The sequence below is a fragment of the Urocampus carinirostris genome, chromosome 11 (assembly GCF_059441175.1).
Source record: "Urocampus carinirostris isolate Australia breed hairy pipefish chromosome 11, RoL_Ucar_1.0, whole genome shotgun sequence".
Lineage (NCBI taxonomy): Eukaryota > Metazoa > Chordata > Actinopteri > Syngnathiformes > Syngnathidae > Urocampus > Urocampus carinirostris.
The window spans coordinates 38,832,535-38,851,503 of NC_142359.1; the positions used below are offsets into that span (position 1 = coordinate 38,832,535).

Consider the following 18,969-nt stretch of genomic DNA (forward strand, 5'->3'; position numbering starts at 1 on the left):
ATAAGCATAAAAGAGGATTAAGAAAAATGATCAGGCACTGAGAAGCCAACTTGGAGGCGCACGTGGGCAAACAATAGGATACGTACGTTTACGTATGCGTGGGTAGATGTAATAATGTGCAAATAAACGCATACAAATGTATTAAAATCACGTTATTTGCTCATACTACAGCGTGAAACATTTGTTACTTTTCATGAAGCTGTATGCAAGGCATTGGTGTCAAATGACTAGCATTAGCCACCTTTCCCCGCCATTGTAGTTCCGCGTTTAGCTTTGTATGAATGTTGGGGGTGTGAGGGCCAGTCAGAGTGTGATTGTGCAGCGTGTCTGGGAGTTCACATCTTGCATTGAATACAAGTAAGAGTGTCTGCATGCTCTAAAATAGTATTTCGAGTGCACTTTGAGAATAATTTAAAATTGCACCATTGAGTTTCGGTGTTAGCACGATGGATCAACACACAAAGTATTCTAATGTTGTCTTTGATTAGGCCTTAAGCAGCTGTCTTTGTTACGACGAATGCTCACTCAGCACCGCGATTGCCTAAGTGCTAATTAAGCGTGAATTGCGTGTGTAGTTGGTATTCAAATAGATGAATTTAGCGCCTGAGACGCATTACTACTCAGTGCATTTATTTGTAGCCTAATGTTTTATTAAAATATTAAATCTCACCTCGACCTGCAACGAGCTTCATCATTTTCTGGTAAAATTACAACTTGTATGCGTTATTTCAACTCCATGGCTATATCAGCAGAAAACCATTTATTGATATTAATGTTTCTAAAAAAAAAAAAAAAAGTGCAATTTTGAAAATGTTAAATGGACATTGTGTATTATTTGGCACCGCTCACTGATATTAAAACAAACATATCCAATGAAATTATTGGTTTGATAAATGAGCAAAAATACATTAAATCTCATAAACGTGATTTTTTTGGGGGGATACTTGATAGCCAATATTTTTTTTTACATGAGGCCCTATTCGCGAAAGTTGACATAATTGTCCTCTATATTGCTGCTCCAGTTACCCCCCAAAACATTGTAAAAGGCTAGAAGAGAAAACGAGAAAGAAAAATGATGCGATTTGGTCACTTTGAGTCTCTGTAGTTTGGCTTAATCCTTGTGTTTTGTAGCACTCGATTGGTTGCGCTACAATATTCAATAGTGGTCAAATGCTACTCCGTGTCCCTTAAATGAGAAATTTTGGGGTTCCCAGCGGAACTCCTGTTGCGGTGCGTGTGTTTTTCAGGTCTTCGGAGTGTGTTTTCTGTTGTCCGAGCAAACTCGAGCATGAAGCGAGGCAAGAAGGCAGAGGAGGCAACAGCAGAAGGGGACAATGACTCCGGATCAGGTTTGTTCATATGACATATTTGAAAAAACACATCCTAACATGATGCTGAATTGACAGAAAGCACAACAAAGAAAGCAAAGAAAGGCAAGGAACCAGAACCACCCGTTTTGTATGAAGACCCTCCAGACAAAATGACCAGCAAAGATGGCCGTGACGCCAACATGAAGATTACCTCTTGGAACGTGGATGGGTTGAGAGCTTGGGTGAAGAAGAACGGTCTGGATGTGAGTTATGATCCGAGCAAAAGATAAGCCGCATTGATTTTTCCCTCTCCTTCACAAGTCTTGGTTCCTTTAGTGGGTACGAGAGGAGAATCCTGATGTCCTGTGCCTTCAAGAAACCAAGTGCTCGGAGAAAGCCCTGCCTGATGACATCAAGTCCATGCCTGAGTACCCGCACAAGTACTGGTGCGTGTCAGACGACAAGGAAGGCTACAGCGGTGTCGCCATGCTGTGCAAGACGGAGCCCATCAAGGTCACCTATGGCATTGGTGAGTCTGATTAGAGTTGAATGTGACAAAGTGGTAACGAAAGTAGGTCTGCAACCATAGGTCGACGTACACAATAAAACGATAATATAAATAGTCGACAATGAATTCCATTCCGTCTGTTGTCGCCAGACACGTTTTTCCAACAGAAGGAGACATATCTACATAAATATCATCTTTGCTGTGAGTCGCTCATGCGCAATAGCGTCTCTGTCGAGAATGATGAGATACAGCAATGACAGTGTCAGCATCATATACGCGTACCAAAATTTCTCAAATTTAGATTGAGCAAATAAAAAGACTATGTTTGCAAAGCAGACTCCCCTTAAATAACATTCATGCTAATACGGGTTTGATGACATACATTTTACATTTATTCACATATATTTCGTTATAAAAGAGAACAACCTGAGCGTTATGCCAGACTGTGCCTGAGAAACATATTAGAAATTAAATGTATACATGCCGAAGAACTAACATCAGTGGTTATAATGTTAAAAACGACAAAAGTGAGGTTTTTTTAAAAGTGTTGAAAATCCTTAAAACAACACAGACTAGCATACGAGTGTGGATATTTAAAAACACAGTGGGAGTAAAACTGAGTTTGGTTGTGTTACCTATTTATTAAAAAGTAAAACACCAAATTTTAAAAAAGATCACAGAAGTGATACACAGCAGGGTCTGAAAAGTCTTTTTACTGTTGTACTTTACTGGATGATCTACTGCTCCATTATTTCCTTCAACTCTTTCGTCCGTAAACGCTGAGTGGATTGCGTGTGACTTCATGTGTCCTCTTCTGCGCATGTGGGACACTTGCCGCGTCCACACAGAAGATTGCATACAGGTCGCATTTAGTTGAAAATGTGAACAATCTCACAAAGACATGGGATTTCACCCAAAAATCCTAATTAAGCATTAAGCACTGCAGTGAGCGTAGTTTTATATACAGTGAGACCTCGCTACTTCGCGGTTCGACGTTCGCGGCTTCAGAGCTTCGTGGTCTGTAACGGTCAAAAAAAATAATATATATATATATATATATATATATATATATATATATTAGTAATTTAAAAAATAATAATAATAATGAAAAATATTACATTAAAATTAGAAATTACATTATTTTACAAAATTTGAAAACAAAATATTCAATTAGAATTAGTAATTGCATCATTTTACAAAATTTTAAAACACGAAGAAATGCACGTACACGCAAGCGTCACGGCCATAAACGAAAGCCCATTGGCCAGCTGAATACTCGACACCCCATTGGCCCATTCAAAACGGTATGCCACGCATATCTTGTGCGCTTACTATACGTACAACACAATATGAAATTAAATGAAATGAAATGATCTGCAGTTATATAGCGCTTTTCAAGTCAATGACTTCCCAGAGCGCTTTACAATGTGCTCCACATTTCCCAATAGCGGCCTTGCAGCCATGTAAGGCGCTAACCTGCTTATTGGGGGTGTTAGGGGTTCAGTGTCTTACCCAAGGACACTTCGACATGTAACACGGAAGAGCCGGGATTCAAACTGGGATCCCTTGATCCCAAGACGAGCGCTCTACCTTCTGAGCTACTGCTACAGTACGCTTCTCGCCATTACTTGTAGTTAGCCTTTGTCTCGCGGTGATTTTTAAAGTTTTGTGAAGTCCTCGTGATGGCTCCTAAACGCCCTTCATCCCTTTGTGACGCTTGTGAACCTAAGAAGAAGCAAAAGATGCTATCAATTACCGAAAAAGTGAGTTTGCTGGACAAATTGAAAGCGGGAAATAGCTATGCTAATGTAGCCCGACAATATGGCCTTAACGAATCCACGGTACGCTACATAAAGAAAGAAGACCAGAACATCCGCAAAACGGCTGCAATATCTTTCACAAAAGATACCAAAAGGGTTGTTAACACCCAAAATAAGACCATGGTGCGAATGGAAAATGCACTGGTCATTTGGATTCACGATTGTCGGGCGAAGAAAATTAGCCTGGATGCTAACCTAATCCGAGGTAAGGGGCCGGTCACACAGACATTTGCGGCTGAATCACGGCTAAAATTTTGCGTTTTTTTTTTGCCCGTGGTTGCCCGGGATGGAAAATGCGCAAATTTGGCCAACTCGCCGTTCATCTGTGGTATGGCCGGAAAAAAGACGCCGGCGACTGTTCCGCTTCCTCATCGCGTCGTTTCTGCGTCATTTTCTCGTGTGGAGCCGGTGTTGTGCCCAAATCCGACTCCTACGCAACACAGCCAACCCCCCCCCCCACCCCCTCGCGTGAACGCGCATTCTGCTGCGATCGCTTCTGTTGGAAGCGTGCATTGACGTTGGTGACTTTTTCATCCGCGTTGACAAACGCATTTTGTAGAACACGATCGCACTTTATTGTTTAAATAAACGCGTTATATAGACAAGGATCTCCCAATTGTTATAATTAGCACGCATTATAGTTTTAATAAGCGTTTTATAAAGAATACGATCGCTTTCGTTGGAAGCGCAGCAGAATGCGCGTTCACGCAAGGGGGGGAGAATTTACGGTTCGATTACGTTCACAACAAAAACGGAATGGTTTAAGTTGTATTTCATTTCCAACAAATGCAAGACGAAGTGGTTTTAGTTTTATGTTGGCCATTACTTTCCCTAAAAGTGAGATGAAACGAGGTAAATGTGTTTGTAGTAGCGAGGGTATGCAAATCTCAGCACCGGGCTGTAAAAATTATAATCGCACACGACACAGTCCCGTGAAAATCAAGATATCAAGCAATAGCATCATCTTTATTTTATTATCTTGAAAAGAAATGTCAAGAAATGAAATTGGATTAAGACGATGTCACTACATTGACGGGGGGGGGGGGGGGGGGGGGTTGTTAGGTGTTGTTGGTCTATATTCTTTAATCACTATCTATTATCGATCATTTCATAATACGCTACAAAGCTTAGGAGCCGGGATTCTTACTCTCGGCCAAAAGGCTAAGTTAAGGTCCTGTCTTCAAAGCCTTGTTGCGACCATTGCAAATGCACCGAAAGAGTTATTCGAAATGAAGAGAAACTACGCTGACGGGGATCCATGTTAACCCCCTTTACGTCACGAGCACAACTGATGCTCGGCATTCGCGCTGTTTATACGCGGAGAAAGGCGTCTGACTGTCACACGCGTAACACGCTAATTTCACGTAATAACACCGCGATACAGGCGCAAAACATGCTATTATCATGCTCCACCCACGATTACCCGCTGAAATTTCCCGTCCTACCCATGTGTAAGCACGCCCTGGCCGCGGCCAGAGCACGTCGTTTGCGCGTCATTTCCGCGTCATTTCCTCGTGTTGACCGCGTGTGCGGCACGCGGTTTAACACGTGCTCAAACTTTTGAGCAGCTCAAAAGTTTTGAACGCGGCCAACCACATGAAAATTTCCGACCGCGAGTAAAGCACTGCTCTATCTCGTCTATATGGCGGTCTTTAAACGTCCAACAGCGCTCAACGGCATCTGCTTCACGGCCAGAAATTTCTGGCCGTGGTTCAGCCTCAGTACGCTCGTGAAAGGCTGTGTGCCCGCGCTCTGAAAATTTGAGCAGTGCCAAATAATTTCGCGCTGCCACCTGCGCGCGAATTTCCGACTGCGTGTTAAGCACCGCTGTATCTCGTCTGAATGGCGATCTGAGTGCGTCCATTGGCGTCCGCCTCAAAGGCAGAAATTTCTGGCCGTGATTCAGCCGCAAATGTCTGTGTGACCGGCCCCTAAGGCTAAATCTTTGTATGATGCTATGGCGCCTGAGAGTGGTGACGACAACGTTCTACATAACGACGGCGACGAAGATGATCCCCAGCCTGGTACCCCAAGCCAGACTAGCCCACGACAACCACATACGACGTTTGTTGCCAGCAAGGGCTGGTTTGATAAGTTTAAGAGGCGAGTCGGACTTAAGAGTGTGTCGTTATATGGAGAGGCAGCCTCTGCCGACAAAGCAGCAGCGAGGCGTTATGTTGAGGATGTCTCATCTCATCTCATTAGCTACACCGCTTATCCTCAGTAGGGTCGCGGGGGTGCTGGAGCCCATCCCAGCAATCATCGGGCAGTGGGCAGGGGACACCCTGAACTGGTTGCCGGCCAATCGCAGGGCACACGGGGACAGACAACTCACTCGCTCAATCACACCTAGGGACAATTTGGACCGGCCAATTCACCTGACATGCATGTTTTTGGAATGTGGGAGGAAACCGGAGTGCCCGGAGGAAACCCACGCAAGCACGGGGAGAACATACAAACTCCGCACAGGAAGTCTGGAGCTGGATTTGAACCCATGACAGGTTCCCATGACATGAACTGTGCCGCACAAGCGCTAACCACTGCGCCGTTGAGGATGTGTTTCCACAAATAATCGAAGAAAATGGATATGTCCCGGAGCAAGTCTTCTTTATTACCTCATCGTACTGCACAGGTCTTTTTATCAACTACTGGACGCTTAAAAGAACTTATTGTAAGTTAAATTCTGTTTTTATTGTTTGATTGTTTAACAAGAATCTCTCTCTCTAACCGTATTCCATATGGTGTACTGTATTGTACTGTATACAGGGGGGGTGTACTGCAAAGGTTTTCACTTATCGCGGGTGGTTTTGGTCCCCATTAACCGCGATAACCGAGGTCTTACTGTACTCGCCCACACTTCACCCTTTAGGGGTGATGCCCACACTTCCCACACACTCTCATTGTGTCCTCAGCACACACAGATTGCAGTGCATGATAGGGTGCGCCTCACAATTTGAAGAAAGTAAGTAAGATCTAAAAAGTAATTTTAAAAAACACGAGTTCCAATGAAAATATATCGCTAATAAATTAATCTATGATTAGATAGGGCTGCACTTAAAGGGCCAACGTGTATTACTGAGTAACTCTAGGAGTAGAGGTAAAAACAAAACTCATTCATTGAAAAAAAGGAATATTGATTTAAATAATTGACATAAATACATCATGTACATTTATCTTGTTTTTAATTACCCAGAGGTTGAGAAATGTCTATTTGTTTTACATAACACGAGCCTCATCTAACGGAAGATGATACAATTGTTTGACATCTTGCTGTTGCGGGTACCCCATGTTTACTTTGAGTCTCCGTGGTTTCTATTCTACCTTGTGTTTTTTAGCACTCGTATTCGGTTGCACTTCTAAATCTAGTGGCCAAATTATACACACTGTTCCTTGAACTCTCTTGTTAGGGCGGGGGCCTCCAACTATCATCCCAGGGGCCGCGAGTTTTAGACCCCTGGATTACGGGGATAAAAAAAATATCAACTTGATTTTAGTTTATTTTTTTATTTGCCTTTCCCTAAAAATGGACATGGGTTAATACAGGATTTGTGTTTCTACTGACTGAGCACTGATCTTGTTTTAGATGAGGTTTTTATGTTAAATTTTTGTACGAATCCACTGTGGGTTCAATAAATGTAGTTTATGTAGTAATGTGGTAATTCATGCGTTTATTATGATTTGCCACATAAAGAAATCACCTTCAGGCTTAAAGGCAAGGTGTAATATTGTTATCCTAGTGGTACTAAGAAAATTCTGTCAGTAAAAAAAAACTAAGAAAACTTGATGTGAATATTTGGCAATAACTGCAATATAAATTTCATAGGTCGTTAAATTTGTACTTCTTTTACAGTTTAATCCATATTTAGGTGCCCGCCATGTCCGCCGGCTGGATGACGCCACATTGTGTAGTATGGCACTGGCCCTTGCTCTCACCAGACAACACAGTGCCATCTAGTGGTCAAATATTACATATTGGGGCTTTAAGAAAAATGTCTACTTATCCAATTCAACTAACTGTTTTAATAGTTGTTGACTATTAAAATCCAGACGCCGCCCTACTAACGAGATTGTTCGTAAGTTGAATTTGTTTGTAAGTTGCTTCATTGCTATATTTTGTATGTTTAAGGTTTATATAAGTAACCTGTATTGTTTTGTACTAGATAATAAACATTTAACAAAATAATATGCTCTATTCAGAGAAATAAAGTTATGTGTAACTTACTTTTGGAAGATAAGCTTCAAGAGGTCCTGCTCTGTTAGAGTGGCTGAAAAAAAGCGATCCAACCATTTTCTCAACGGCATCAAGATTTCTTTTTCCACTTTCATTTCAAAAGCAACGTCTTGCCTCTTCTTTACACTTTACACCAACCATATTGAATGGATGCACGAGATATAAAACAATAAAAATGTCAAAGTTCTTAGCACGCTGGAGATACTATAGACAGTATAGAATGTTTACACACGAACTAGGACGAGGAAGCGGATTTATTTCCTTCAGGGTGGATGCTTTGTGACCGACCTTTCACAGCGCCACACATCGGTACCGTCCTGTACTCGGAAAAAGGTGCACACAATACTAAATGTAACTTAGACCAATGTCTGGATATTTTTCGACATCCCGAAAAAAATGTTCGTATACACCGTTTATCGTAAGTCGAATGGTTGTTTGTAGGGGAGCGTCTGTAGTTGTTAATTGCAGCAATTGAACCCATGCAATTTGTTCTTAGGCAAAGAGGAGCACGACAAAGAAGGCCGCGTCATTACTGCTGAGTTCCCCACCTTTTACCTGGTGACAGCCTATGTGCCCAACTCCGGCCGAGGCCTAGTGCGCTTGGACTACCGCAAGACCTGGGATGAGGACTTCCGCACTTTCTTGAGCGAGTTGGACATGCAGAAGCCCCTGGTGCTGTGCGGTGACCTCAACGTGGCCCACCAGGAGATAGACCTGAAGAACCCTAAGGGAAACAAGAAGAACGCTGGCTTCACCCCAGAGGAGCGTGATGGCTTCGGCAAGCTGCTGGAGGCCGGTTTCGTAGACAGCTTTCGGGAGCTGTACCCGGAGCAGGCCTACGCCTACACCTTCTGGACCTACATGATGAGCGCCAGGTCTAAGAACGTGGGTTGGCGCCTCGATTATTTCCTGCTGTCGTCCTCGCTCGTGCCAGCGCTTTGTGACAGCAAGATCCGCAACAAAGCGATGGGGAGCGACCACTGCCCTATCACACTGCACATTAATGTGTAGCCTGACGCACATTCTCATATACTTGAGGTGCTACCTTTCATAATGCTCTTTTCTTCAAAGCTAGAAAAACTAAATTCTTTTTAGACTGCTCTGTAAAGATTAAACATTAGTATTTTGAAGTTTCAAGATAAATGGGACCCGTCTGTTTTTATTCCATTAGAAGCCACAATTAAAGGAAAATGTCCTGTAATGTCATGTATCACACTAATAAAAATCTGATTTCTAGTGTAAACCCTTTTGGTCAAAATAACGTGTGCATATGTACCATGAACATCCTGGTTTCAATTGCATACCTGTCAACCTTAGCCAATTGCTTCTGTAATAAAGGTTGCAACTCCCCCTGAGAAATAATAAACGTTACAAACCCAATGTACAATATGTACAAAACCGACAATATTAACAATCTACGATGATGTCGTCTGCTACCAGTGACCGAGACAATCGGGATTAGAGCCAAAATGGGCAAGACGAGATCAGTCTTTTATAGAAAAGAAAGCTCCCAAACCACAATTGTTCAGTTTGTAATGATTGAAAAACATTTAAAACTCTGTGAAAAACAAAAGTGGCAGTCATGTAATAATGAACTGAATGCAACAAACACAAACCTAAAAAGAAGCCCTGGAGGGAATACGAGAAATCGTACCAGGTATGCTTTAATGAGTTAACAATTTAATGAAGTGCATCGATAAATCAAGTAAAATCCCTGACTATAAAGGTTAGAGATTGCATTGTTAATGGATGGACAAACATTGGGGTTTTTGGTGCTTTGATTGACATTTGAATTGAACTGGTTTAATAGATTAAAATACATTGTTAGTTGCAGCCGTAAATTTGGCAATCAAAAAGTGCGACAAAAAATAAAACATGTAAATAGTAACGTTGTAATTTTCAATTATCTCTATTGTCACTTAGTCATAAAAAGTTGGGTACAACTTAAAAGATGCAAAATTTATTTTAATTTGGGATATGGTTTGTTTAAATTATTTTGAAGTAAAAAAAAAGTATAACACCTACATTTTTTTCACTAATTCCTCTATCAAGATGTGTAAAGAAACTTTCTTACATGATTGAAAAATGTAAATGAAAGGATCTTTTGTTCTATTTCATACAGGCATTTAAACCCTCATCTTTCAGCGAAATTGGCCGTTTTGAATTCAAAATGAATGACCCATGTGAATTGTGTAGTTCAAATGAGAAAACGTTTTGGGGAAAGTAAGCAGCATTAATTACCTGCAGTTTTAAATATGTCCAATGGATGTCACTAAAGTGCCACTCCCAAAACTACAGTATTTTGTACCATTAATCAACCTAACTGAACAGGTGCCCTATGCAACTATCTTCGATTGTCTTTGCCATAAATATTTCACGCATTGACGTTAGTGATGCCGGAGATATTCCTGGGGTTAATCTTAGCTTGGTTATTTGGCTGGTCTGGAGCAAACTAACTTAGAGAAAATATGACTGTTGACTGAGCCAAGCTAAATTTAACCTGCTCTCGTGCAAACGACTGTAGGCTAAATTTAGCCAAATTCAGAAAGATATCCAGGCTTTTATCTTGGTTTCGTGCCGTATCCCCAAGGTGTATGTGTGTATGGCGCCTGTTGGTGGAGATCTCAATATTTTGTTGAGTTGTACAGTGTACAAGAAACATATTTTCACCACACACTTCTCATCTTTTTAACCCCTGATCCATTTCATGCCTTTAAATACATTTACCATGCTCAGCTAATTATGCTTATCAGTGTACATTTAAGGTTCATTATAAAATGTATCCAACACTTTGGCAATTGCATATGGCTTATGTCACCTGACTTTGTCCAAATTCTAGAAGAGGTCTAATCTCAACAAGAAATTTGAACGCCTTCTTAACACAACAATTGGAATATTCTCACTTTCATGTGGAAAGAACGTGTTGCAATTTTGGGCCTTTTTAAAATTACCAAATGTTTGGGGTTGTCTTGAATGACATAAATAAGCATTTGGAGATTGTTTTGCACATCATAACCCAATTTACATTGCAAACATGACATAAATGTCAGTAAAATAATAAATTTAGATATCTTGATATCTAGGTTGATAAGCCTTTTGTGATAAGGAAAAAAATGAATTATCATTGGAATATCTTGTGTGTCCTCTGGTGCAGTTTGAGGTTATAGTTCTGCCTGAATGCTTTTCCACACTCAGTGCATTGAAAAGGCTTCTCTCCGGTGTGCGTTTGCGCGTGCCTCTTCAGACGGGTAGCGCTTAAGAAAGATTTGTCACACTGACCGCAAGCATAGGGCCGCACGCCCGTGTGATAGCGCAGGTGCACGGTCAGGTAGCACGACTGGGTGAAGGTCTTGCCGCAATGCGGGCACGAGAAAGGCCTTCGTCCCGTGTGGAAGCGCTCGTGCTTGAGGAGCTCGCTGTGGGAGAAAAATCCCTTTCCACACTCGGAGCAGAGGAAGGGCCTCTCGCCAGAGTGCGTCAGCTGGTGGCGGGTGAGCGTGGCCTTATACACAAAGCTTTTGTGGCACTGCAAGCAGCTGTAGACGTCTTCTCCGGTGTGGCAGCGCTCATGTTTTTTCATGTTGCGCTCCCGCTTGAAACGTTTGCCGCAGAAAGAGCACATGAAGGGCATTTCTTCAGAGTGGATTTTCATGTGGTTGAGCAGGGCGCCCTTGTAGAGGAACGCCTTTCCACACTGGGCACAGACGTGCGGACGCTCTTTTTGGTGAGTGCGCAGGTGGGCAGCGAGCGCTGTCCGGTACGTGAAGCTTTTGCCGCAGCCACATAGGTATGTTCTTTCCTTTTCAGTGTCCTCACCGTGCCTCGCCAATGCAGACTTCCACGCCGATGTCGGGAACATTGCAACTTTAGATGTCTCCTCCCACTGAATTGCAGAGGAAAAGAAAAGGACTGAATTGTGCTTTAAGAGTGAATCTTAAAAGGTATTCCTAAATAAAAAACAAAGGCACAGAACATTTAGTGTTCCTCCCCACAATTATACAAAGAAGTTGCAAAATATTACACATGCCGAGGGACTCCAGAAATTTAGTCTCAAAGTTTCAAATTGGCAAATCCCAATAACACAACATGTTAGGCCAGTTCTAAAAGAGACTCCTTATAGGTAGGCAGGCGATTGTGACTTTTCGTTTGTTTTTCTCCGCTTGTGTCGTCAATAGTAACTTCCTATTAGAAATCAGGGTTACCGAGGGCTTCACTGTTTTGTTTGCTCTCAATTGGCACTTGTTGGCTGCCCACAGTGTATGGTTTGGACAGCTAACTCACTTTTATGTACCAAAGCAGAAATTACTATAAAAAGCTTTCTCCTCCTCCTCCACCACCAGCTTTCTCCTCCTCCTCCACCACCACCACACAAATGTGGGTGAGAAATTGCTATGGACGTCACGAAGGGCAATGCCCAGCTGTTACACAAGTAAGGAGGTCTTTTTAACTTTTCTCTGTTTTCTGTTGGGGACAAGCAGCACCACAGTTTCTCCCAGAACATTCCTTCTTTTTTGTTTAGACCTTTCTCTTTTCATTTAGTTTTGGTTTTTCCTGTCTACGTACTGCTTTTGTATTTCTCTTGGGCCTGGTTTTGCTGTGAAACAATGCTTTCTGCCAGAAGTCGGCTTGCGGGAAAATAATTAAGGCCCGCCATTTCGTCACCTTTAGTTTGGTCTTGATCACCAAATGCTGTGTGTCTATGGTCGTAGCGAGTCCAATGAGATTCCGTGATTGCTGCCTACAATCTCTTGCCCAGAAACTGAATAGTTTTTCCTGCTTGAGACTATCCTGTTTTTTGTTTTTGTTTGGCTTTTTCTACATTTCTCTGAGCCATCTCCGCGGACTGGTTCTTCCTCCTGATCAAGAAAGGATCTGAGAAAGTTTGATTGGTTAGTTATCAGATTGCATATGAATGCGATCCAGGGAATATTGATCTGATTAGAATTACCTCACCGCCTGTTGCCCAAAAGTGTCCCTAACCCAAGTTTAGGCAAACTTTTTTCCTCCCTCTCCATACCCAATCTTCATTTCCATCCCTCAATTATATCATTTAGTCCCTGGTGTTATGTTTTGTCCAATTTGTCTTGATTAAAATATACAGAAACTTTTGCCATGTAAAATAAGTCATGATTAAATTGTAGATGAAGAAAATGATAATGAGATTTTTTAGCCATTTCCCGATAAAAAAGGCGAGGCGAATTTGATACTTAGTAACACTAAGCTTCCCTCTACAAACTGATCCATCTAGTAATTATTTATTGAAATTATTAATTAACCTCCTGAAACATGCTAAACCAATTTGCGGTGGTTTACCTCAGACACGCAACCAGTCTTGTGTATCTGCTTGTGTCGCTCCAGCGACTGCTTAAAGGAGAAGCGGCGTCCACACTGAGAGCATAAGAATGGCCGCTCCCCTGTATGGATGCACTGGTGGGATTTCAACAAAGACAGAAACTTGAAGGTCTTGTCGCAGTCTTGGCATTTAAAAGGACCTTCTTCAGCTATCTTGTCATCTTTCTTCTCTGCAATACAACCTTACAGAAACAGAATAGTTACATGGCATCCCAGTTTGGTATGCTGGGTGCTTGGCAGCAGACAGGAAAACCTTACAGAAGGTCATCAACACAACCGCGGAAATCATTGGCTACTCCTTGTTAAGTCTGGAAGACTTGCCGGCTTGAGCTACAGTAACAGAGCTGACAGCATTATTAATGATTCCTTAACAAAGTCTCAACAGTTTCTTCACCTGGGCCACCACAGCCCTTAACAAGCACAATATGAGAAAAATATCTATATATAGGGAAAAAAATATTCTGATTTGGCTAAATGTTCCTGCTAAATATCAATGCACTATTTCTATTGTAGAATTTTACTATGAACTTACAACTTAGGCCAGGCTTGTAAATAAAGCCTATCTTTTCTAATATTCTTTTTATCATATTTTTTCCCGTATATTTTTCCCTTTAAAGTCGTTTACTACCATGTTTTTCAGGAGTGCCAGGTCTAATCTTATTGTGAATAATGTACACTACGTTGTAATTGATGGCAGTAAAAACGATTCTGAAAAAAATTACGTCCGCGAACAAAATGTTTTCTTAAATATGAAAATAAGTATGGTAAAAGTACTGACCATCATTTGCATCATTCATTGAGACGGAGGGTGACCCATATGAATGCTCTAAACTGTCAGAGAAAAAAAGTGCATTAAACATTTGTCCCTTGGTATTTATCATTTAAAAACAATTGAAAATTGGATTATACAAAACAATAAAGTTGTCTCTGGCTTGTGATATTTTTTGTACCACTACGTGATACAAAATTTTACACATGTCCCTTTAAAAAGAAAACAAAATTAAACAAAAAAGCAAAAATTATATAATTATTATATTATATGGTAATTCTGCATTTTTTTTAAATACAGACAAAAACAGACCAAGGCTGGGCTAAAAATATGACAAAAAATGGTATGGTAGTAGTTTTTTGTATTCCTTCATGTACTTTGTAGCACTGATTCTAGGTTGCACTACACAATAGAATGGCATATAGTGTTCAAGTAGCATACACACTGCTCATTTAATTAAAGTGTAGCCCACACGAATTATGAATTAATTAATGATTGATTTTCTTATTAATCATTTATTTTCAGACCGTGTATGAATAAGCCAAATCCCCCTAGTGGAGGTGGCTAGAGTTAAGAACAAACTCACATTCTTGACTCTTTCTGGGAGATTGATACAGAGGAAGGGATTCACAGCCCCCTCGCTAAGCCCAACCAATGTGTGGCAACACCTGTCATGGGGAGTCATGAGGTGACCAAACCCCCTTCATCTTATTTTGTAGCAAATTGAAAAAAAGAATAGTGGAACGTTATTAGAAAAGCTCTGATAAAAACGTTCCACTGTTCTAAAATATTTATTTAATTTGCTACACAAAATAAGATCTAAAATTGTATGTACATACATTTCTATCAGAGCTTTTCTTGTGGAGAAAAGCTCGAACAGGCCCATTCTTAACAACAACAAAGCTCTGGTGGACCCTGGGTAAAATTAAGTTTGACACCCCTGATTCGGAAAGAATGCAACTGACCAAGTGAGAGGCAAACTCTTCATGTCTGATGTCCTCTGGCTGCTGTCCTTCTGCTTCATTTTGTCTGTTTGGTGTTTCTGCAAGTCCAGGACCTGGATTTTCATAGTGGGTTTGCGTTTGCGCAGGCTTGTGCGAACGTTAGCAAGAGAAGTGATGTCATCAACGCGCTCCAGAGACACATTTTCCGATACCTTAGCGCAGGCTGACATGTCGCAATCACACCTACGTCTGTTTTTATGAGTGTTGCTGTGCCGCTTCAGGGCTTGACGGAAAGAGAAGCAGCGCCCGCAATGGGAGCAGCGGTAAGGGCGTTCCCCTGTGTGGACCACACGGTGGGCTGTAAGTGAAGACGCAAACTTGAATTTCTTATCGCAGTCTGGACAGTCATGGGAGCCCGAGGATTTATGCCGTAAGACACCATTCCTTTGCTTTTCAACTTTTACTTCTACATCTGCGCTCGACTCTTTCACTTGTTCAACCGCATCATCTCCGCCCGAATGGTGACAGGGTAAAGAGACGTTGTCTCTCGTCGTGTCTTCGTGCGATTCTACTTCAACTTCAGCAATGAGCTCGATCGTCACTTGGTCTTCTGTGGCTACATATTTGTGGCTGCTAGAATCAAATCCTGGTTGCTCTTCAGCTTTTACCATTCTGCAAGCGTGGAAGGCAGAAAGCGAGGAAAGGATGTTGTCGCCCACAGTTGCGGTTGAAACTAAATATTTTTATTAGGGAAAATTAAAATCTGTTTTAATAACTGCAAAGCAACAGTTTAACTTGAATTGGAAACATACCACCACCTTGTTGCTTTAAACATCGGAACCTTTTTTGGTACTGAAGCAACATCTTGAGGTCATTCCCTTTGGTGAACATATTCACATTTTCATCCAATATCGATATTTCGAGCCAGGAAACAGTCTGCAATCAATGAATCCAACAAATACACACAAGCAAAAATGTAAGGAAAACTTACATGTTTCCTAAAATTAGTTTTGGTTTCTTTATTATGTATAATTGAGCAAAACATACAAATATATAATTATTTCATTTCATTTCATATTAATATGATTTATTCTCATTTTTGTTGCTAATAATGTTACTACACAATTTTCATTGCAATATTGTTCTGACAAAATTAAAACTTTGGCCAGTTTACAAGCACTGCCATGGAAATATTGCCTAGCTATCCAACTATTCTTTAATATTGTTTCTTTATCTTGTTTTTCTTAAAAAAAAACATTTATTACATGTCTACATCTAATCTCTTTGTGAAAAATGTAAACTACATTGTAACCAATGACAATAATGACTACCAGAATTTATATTCTATTGTTTAAAGTGAGTCAAAATGAAAAACTTAAAAAAAATATATATATATATTATATATATATATATATATATATATTTTTTTTTTTTTCATTTAACAAAGCACTGGTTTATTTTACACTTTTAGGAAGGAGCAGCTTTTTTTATTTTTCATACATCCCATATTTGCAATTTTAGGAGAGCCGTGGTGCTGCTCAGTTCTTTCAACCAAATAAAATTCTCACCTGTTTCAAATCAGGAACAGGTAACAACTCAGAAAGGCTACTGAGGAACTCCCAAAAGAGGGAATTCAAAACCCTGTCATACTCCGGTCCGTAAAGAGACGGGAAAAGCTCCTTCATGATAATAAAGAAAGTGTCACAAATCAAATCCTTTGGCCGTACAAAAACAATTTAAATAATGTTCATGAAGACTTACTACAAAAAAGTGCTCTCTCTCTTCAGGATCCTTGAGCAGAACCAAGACTAACTCCGGGAAGTGCAACATCGCCTCTTTTGCTTCATTCAACTGCAATTTAGGATATGATGTTTACACCTTTAGTGAAAGGATTTAGACTGAGGCAAAAACTTACATCTTCTGCAGAAGAGTTTTGTTGTTTAAACTTGTCCAAGAGAGAATGAATAAAGTCACATTTCAACGGCGGTTCCATTCGGCACAATTCAAGAATGTACTATAGGTAGAAAAAAAGGGGAATGATTCTACTGTAGTCGAAACCTCTAAAATTCTCTATTGTAGATGGTACGCACCCTCGCCCTTAAACCCAGGTCGAGCTGAATCCGGTCCTTGTACACAATGAGCTCTGGGACGATCTCCACGACCAACGAGATGAAGTCTGCTACATCCCAGTAGCTCATCACATCTTGTTTCTTCAGAGTTTGCCACATTGAGGCTGATAGGAGCTGCAGCGGTGGAAGCAATAGGCGGAGTGATGTCACAGGTAATGGAATACCTGGGAATATGAATAGAAAATGCACAAGCTAAAATTATGAATACAGCAAAGGAAACTTATATTAATTCTCATTAGAGAGAGTGAATATTTTTTCATAAATGAAGTTAATTTATGAAGATAAATAAGATGCCTTGGTGAACACACTCAACAAAAAAGTTTGCGTTTACACATGAATTGAAAAAAAAATACATTATGAAAGAATAATCACGTTTAAAATGTAGTCATGTATTTTTGTTGGAGAATTTCATAGTGGTGCATGGGGCTTTGTTAACAAAAAAGTAAAATAGTTTCATAATACTTCAACTTACCCATGTGTTTTATACCTTTTTTGATCATTTCAAATTGTGTACAGCGTATAACAATTTTTGTACGGGAAATAATATACTGCTATATTTAATAACCCAGTAGTTTTCAACCTTTTTTAAGCCAAGGTACACTTTTTTCATAAAAAAATCTCGAACACTGTGAAAAATATTTTTAAAATATATTATTTAAAACCCAAGTAATAATGTTGGTTAAATTGATGATACAGTATATAGTTTTTGTGATCACTGTGGCTCAGGAGGTTATTGATTTTGGTTACAAAATTTGCTGTCATTTGGAATTTTAATATATCTTCGAACCGATGTTTTCATATTGTGTTTTAGGAAGAAAAAAATATGAAAATAATACTTAAGATGAGTTTTTTTTAAAAAAGAAAATCTACATAGTCTGTATTGCTGTGGGTAAATAGGGCTGTGTTGTGTTTGTAAGGTTTATTATTGCTTAATAAGGGGAATTTAATCATCACTAAGGGAAGCAAATGGCTGAGGTTGACTGATATGACAATATAGTTGTATTTCAAATAGAAAAGCCACGGTTATCCTAAATTGTAAACAATTTTCCGTTTGAATACGATAATGCAAGAACGACACACAAACCTTCAGAAATCGACTCCATCTTCTAGATTAAGTTTCGAATAGCCAAAACTCGCCGGTTAGCTAGCCACTCGAACACTAACGGTTCCGTTGAGTGGTCTGCTATTGCTGCTTATTCATAAGTATTCAATTTCTATACCTACAAACATAAGCACTGAATGAAAATGACTACACTTGAACCTTGCTTTAGATTCTGTAAAAAAAAATATGTTATGAGTTTAACTATCGGTCTTCTTTACCAGGGCTATCAGCAGTGCTAGATTAAATGTATAACCTTACTGCCACCTGCAGGTAGTTTTAGAAACTACACCCACATGTGCTGACTAAAACGTACGTGTACATAGATTGTCTCATCTCATTAGCCGTACCGCTTATCCTCATTAGGGTCGCGGGGGGGCTAGAGCCCATCCCAGCCATCTCAGGGCAGTGGGCAGGGGACACCCTGAACTGATTGCCAGCCAATCGCAGGGCACACAGGGACAGACAACTCATTCGCTCATTCACACCTAGGGACAATTTAGACCGGCCAATTCACCTGAAATGCATGTTTTTGGAATGTGGGAGGAAACCGGGGTGCCCGGAGGAAACCCACGCAAGCACGGGGAGAACATACAAACTCCGCACAGGAAGTCTGGAGCTGGATTTGAACCCATGACAGGTTCCAGAGACATGAACTGTGCCGCATAAGCGCTAACCACTGCGCTGCCGTGCTGCCTACATAGATTGTTTTGAACATAATTTGAAGCCCGACACTGAATCCCTAATGCTCAATAAGCAGGTAGGCGCCTTACATGGCTGACTCCCTATAGGTGTGTGAGTTTGCGT

At 40.6% G+C, this 18,969-nt stretch overlaps 2 protein-coding genes across 8 annotated transcripts; one reads left to right on the forward strand and one right to left on the reverse strand.

Moving 5' to 3' along the window:
• The first annotated feature begins 102 nt into the window (after positions 1-102).
• apex1 (apurinic/apyrimidinic endodeoxyribonuclease 1) lies at positions 103-9,112 on the forward strand. Of its 4 annotated transcripts, none has more exons than XM_088348450.1 (5): positions 103-357; positions 1,248-1,349; positions 1,407-1,573; positions 1,647-1,839; positions 8,366-9,112. In XM_088348450.1, the coding sequence occupies exons 2-5, from the start codon at positions 1,289-1,291 to the stop codon at positions 8,878-8,880; spliced, it is 936 nt and encodes a 311-aa protein (XP_088204576.1). In that variant the 5' UTR covers positions 103-357; positions 1,248-1,288; the 3' UTR covers positions 8,881-9,112. The 4 variants fall into 4 exon arrangements, with proteins under 4 accessions (XP_088204576.1, XP_088204574.1, XP_088204577.1 ...); XM_088348448.1 differs by having other exon boundaries at positions 105-357; positions 1,215-1,349; XM_088348451.1 differs by lacking the exon at positions 103-357 and adding an exon at positions 468-701.
• On the reverse strand, positions 8,911-18,469 carry LOC148357318 (uncharacterized). Of its 4 annotated transcripts, none has more exons than XM_088348442.1 (10): positions 18,148-18,469; positions 17,025-17,227; positions 16,850-16,948; positions 16,696-16,785; positions 16,503-16,613; positions 15,747-15,870; positions 14,956-15,667; positions 14,000-14,052; positions 13,183-13,391; positions 8,911-11,752 (listed from the first exon to the last, which is right to left on the reverse strand). In XM_088348442.1, the coding sequence occupies exons 1-10, from the start codon at positions 18,164-18,166 to the stop codon at positions 10,991-10,993; spliced, it is 2,382 nt and encodes a 793-aa protein (XP_088204568.1). In that variant the 5' UTR covers positions 18,167-18,469; the 3' UTR covers positions 8,911-10,990. The 4 variants fall into 4 exon arrangements, with proteins under 4 accessions (XP_088204568.1, XP_088204566.1, XP_088204567.1 ...); XM_088348440.1 differs by having other exon boundaries at positions 13,183-13,403; positions 18,148-18,467; XM_088348441.1 differs by having other exon boundaries at positions 13,183-13,403; positions 15,753-15,870; positions 18,148-18,466.
• Between the last annotated feature and the right edge of the window lie 500 nt (positions 18,470-18,969).

Coding starts and splice junctions, on each gene's coding strand:
- LOC148357318 (XM_088348440.1), bottom strand. Junction 16,786..16,849: donor AAAACTCTTCTGCAGAAGAT/GTAAGTTTTTGC, acceptor CCTAAATTGCAG/TTGAATGAAGCAAAAGAGGC. Junction 14,053..14,955: donor AAGAGTTTGCCTCTCACTTG/GTCAGTTGCATT, acceptor TTTCTCTGACAG/TTTAGAGCATTCATATGGGT.
- apex1 (XM_088348450.1), top strand. CDS start 1,289: ATGAAGCGAGGCAAGAAGGCAGAGGAGGCAACAGCAGAAGGGGACAAT. Junction 1,574..1,646: donor TGAAGAAGAACGGTCTGGAT/GTGAGTTATGAT, acceptor TGGTTCCTTTAG/TGGGTACGAGAGGAGAATCC. Junction 1,840..8,365: donor CAAGGTCACCTATGGCATTG/GTGAGTCTGATT, acceptor ATTTGTTCTTAG/GCAAAGAGGAGCACGACAAA.